This window comes from Cajanus cajan, chromosome 1, assembly GCF_000230855.2.
Source record: "Cajanus cajan strain Asha chromosome 1, NIPB_CcT2T_4, whole genome shotgun sequence".
NCBI classification, from domain to species: Eukaryota; Viridiplantae; Streptophyta; class Magnoliopsida; order Fabales; family Fabaceae; genus Cajanus; species Cajanus cajan.
Window position 1 is genome coordinate 15,978,551 of NC_138517.1, and position 2,350 is coordinate 15,980,900.

The following is a 2,350-nucleotide window of genomic DNA, read 5'->3' on the forward strand; positions in this document are numbered from 1 at the left end:
TCTTTTTTATCTTGTCGTTTCTGGTTATATATCCACGAAGCAAATCAAAAGTTAAAAAAGCATTCAATGATTACCCTTCTCGTTGATTCACTTTCCGCGAAGGAACACTGTATCATTGTTAAGGACGCGTACGATCAAAATTTAAAGATATAAAAAAAAAATTTTCTGCCGCGTGAAATACTTCAAACATATAAACTTTTGAAGACTGTACTTTATGAGCGTTGACATGGTTGACTGACTCGACTATGTCTCACACAAGTGATACAACACATCACGTCATGCAACTATAAATATTGCTCAACCTCAATCATACTTATCACAACTTCATTAGCAAAATAAAAATCATAGATTACCTCTTCACATTCCTTTGCATTTGTCACCAAAGAGTTCTTGGTTTTTACTCTCACTAGCAAGCTTTTAACAATGATGAAGGTTAGAACTATACTCTCATGTGATGAAACCAATCTCTTTTATATGCTCTCCTTCTCACGTAATCAATGCATGAATCCTATTTCTTGAGTCTTCTCACATGTTCATTGATAAAGGTTAAAAACGTTTTTATACTAAAAATAAAAAATAATTTTCAGTTATAAATTTGTTCTCTTTTGTTTCCACTAGGACTCGTAGTTTACTATTTTCTTTCATGTTCTAGACATAGAAGTAATTGTTGGTTCTTAAAACTTTGATATTTGTTTTGTAACAGAAAGTAGTGTTAACTGTGGACTTACACGATGATAGAATCAAGCGAAAAGCTATGAAGACAGCATCTGGCCTTTCAGGTATAAATCATTTTCACTGTGCTGCAACTTTGCTTTCGTTTCAAGTTTGATATATAAGAAATTAATAATATCCATATATATTATGTATATATAACAGTGTCAAGGATTCAATGGTTGTATAACAAATTTGTATTTGCAGGGGTTGAATCAGTTTCTATTGACATGAAAGTCAAGAAGATGACCTTATCTGGGGACGTTGATGCAGTGAGTGCAGTGTGCAAGCTAAGAAAGGTGTGTCGCACTGAAATAGTTTCAGTTGGACCAGCAAAAGAAGAGAAGAAGGGTCCAGCAGAAGTACCTGTTCCTCACAACCCCTATGAAGCTTATCCACTCTATTATTATATGACACCACCACTCACAATGTATAGTTAAAAAGGTTTAATTTGAAGAGAATCCTAGAATAGAGTAGTGGATGTGTATGCTAATTAAATTTTATGTAGAATAGTTTTAAGTTTAATAAAATCATATATCATAGCCATTTTTGTGGGTTTTATTTATATTTTTCTTGGTCTAGTATATTGAAGACCATTGTATTGTTTCCATGGGAGTAGACACGCGTAGGATTTGACTTTCTTCGTCATTTTGTAAAATGTAGACAAGAAGTTGGTGTTTTTCATATATAAGATTCGAGTGGAAATTGGAAATGTTTTTCTTAATGTATCTCTTTTGATCATTGGAAATTTAAATTCATCTATAATTTATCAATGATTATATATGCCACAATTTAAAATTTTAAAATTTATTCCACTTCAACAATTATATTATTGAAAATGGATTGGTCTAGAACGATCACTTTTAAAAATTAAAATAGCTCAAGAATGGAGAATTATTTAAGTCTTATACGGAGTATTTAACAACCTCTAAGCCTTGGGATTTATTTGAGTGTTTGATGCATTAATTTACACATGTTATCAAAGAATGTAGACGACTTCTAAAAGGGAACTGACAAATCATCAATTTTGCAATTATGTTATTTCCTATTATGCAATTCTGTTATTTATTTTTGTTGTTCTTGCAACATTCGATTGCCTTTTTCTTCTCACTATATTTGATTCCTTGTACAATTGTCTTATTTTTTATTGGGTAGTACAAATTCTGTTAAGTCAACCTAGGTAGCACATTCTGTATATATAGGCCTTCTTTATTTCTTGTAACACTGAGAGGAAAATGCAGTGAATTATTCATACTCTATTATTGCCTTTATTATTCATCCTCCATTATGGCTTTTATTTTGATATGATATCAGAGCCAAGTTCTTACTCAGAGCCCATCAAGCATGATTACTAGAGAAAAAGTATCAAGATAGTTGATGCCTTCAGTTTGGGTGTATCCCTTTGTCACTAACTTTGCCTTGTATCTCTCAACAGTCCCATTGGATTTGTGTTTTATTTTGAACACCCATTTGCATCCTATGACAGCCTTGCCCTTTGGTAGAGATGTAGTTATTTGAGTCCAAAGCTGATATCTCACACTATATAGACTTTCTCCAACAATCATGCTTGATGGCCTCTAGGTAGGAACTTGGCTCAATATGTGAAGAAAGAGACATGCAAAGGATGAGTAAGTATGTG

General features: G+C 32.5%; 1 protein-coding gene across 1 annotated transcript; it reads left to right on the plus strand.

Moving 5' to 3' along the window:
• The first annotated feature begins 272 nt into the window (after positions 1-272).
• LOC109804229 (heavy metal-associated isoprenylated plant protein 39) lies at positions 273-1,435 on the plus strand. Its single transcript, XM_020366021.3, has 3 exons — positions 273-432; positions 704-779; positions 919-1,435. The coding sequence occupies exons 1-3, from the start codon at positions 424-426 to the stop codon at positions 1,149-1,151; spliced, it is 318 nt and encodes a 105-aa protein (XP_020221610.2). The 5' UTR covers positions 273-423; the 3' UTR covers positions 1,152-1,435.
• The last annotated feature ends 915 nt before the right edge of the window (positions 1,436-2,350 follow it).

Excerpts from the sequence above, each read along its gene's own strand:
- LOC109804229 (XM_020366021.3), top strand. Across the intron at positions 780-918 it reads GACAGCATCTGGCCTTTCAG|GGGTTGAATCAGTTTCTATT; the intron begins GTATAAATCATT and ends TTGTATTTGCAG.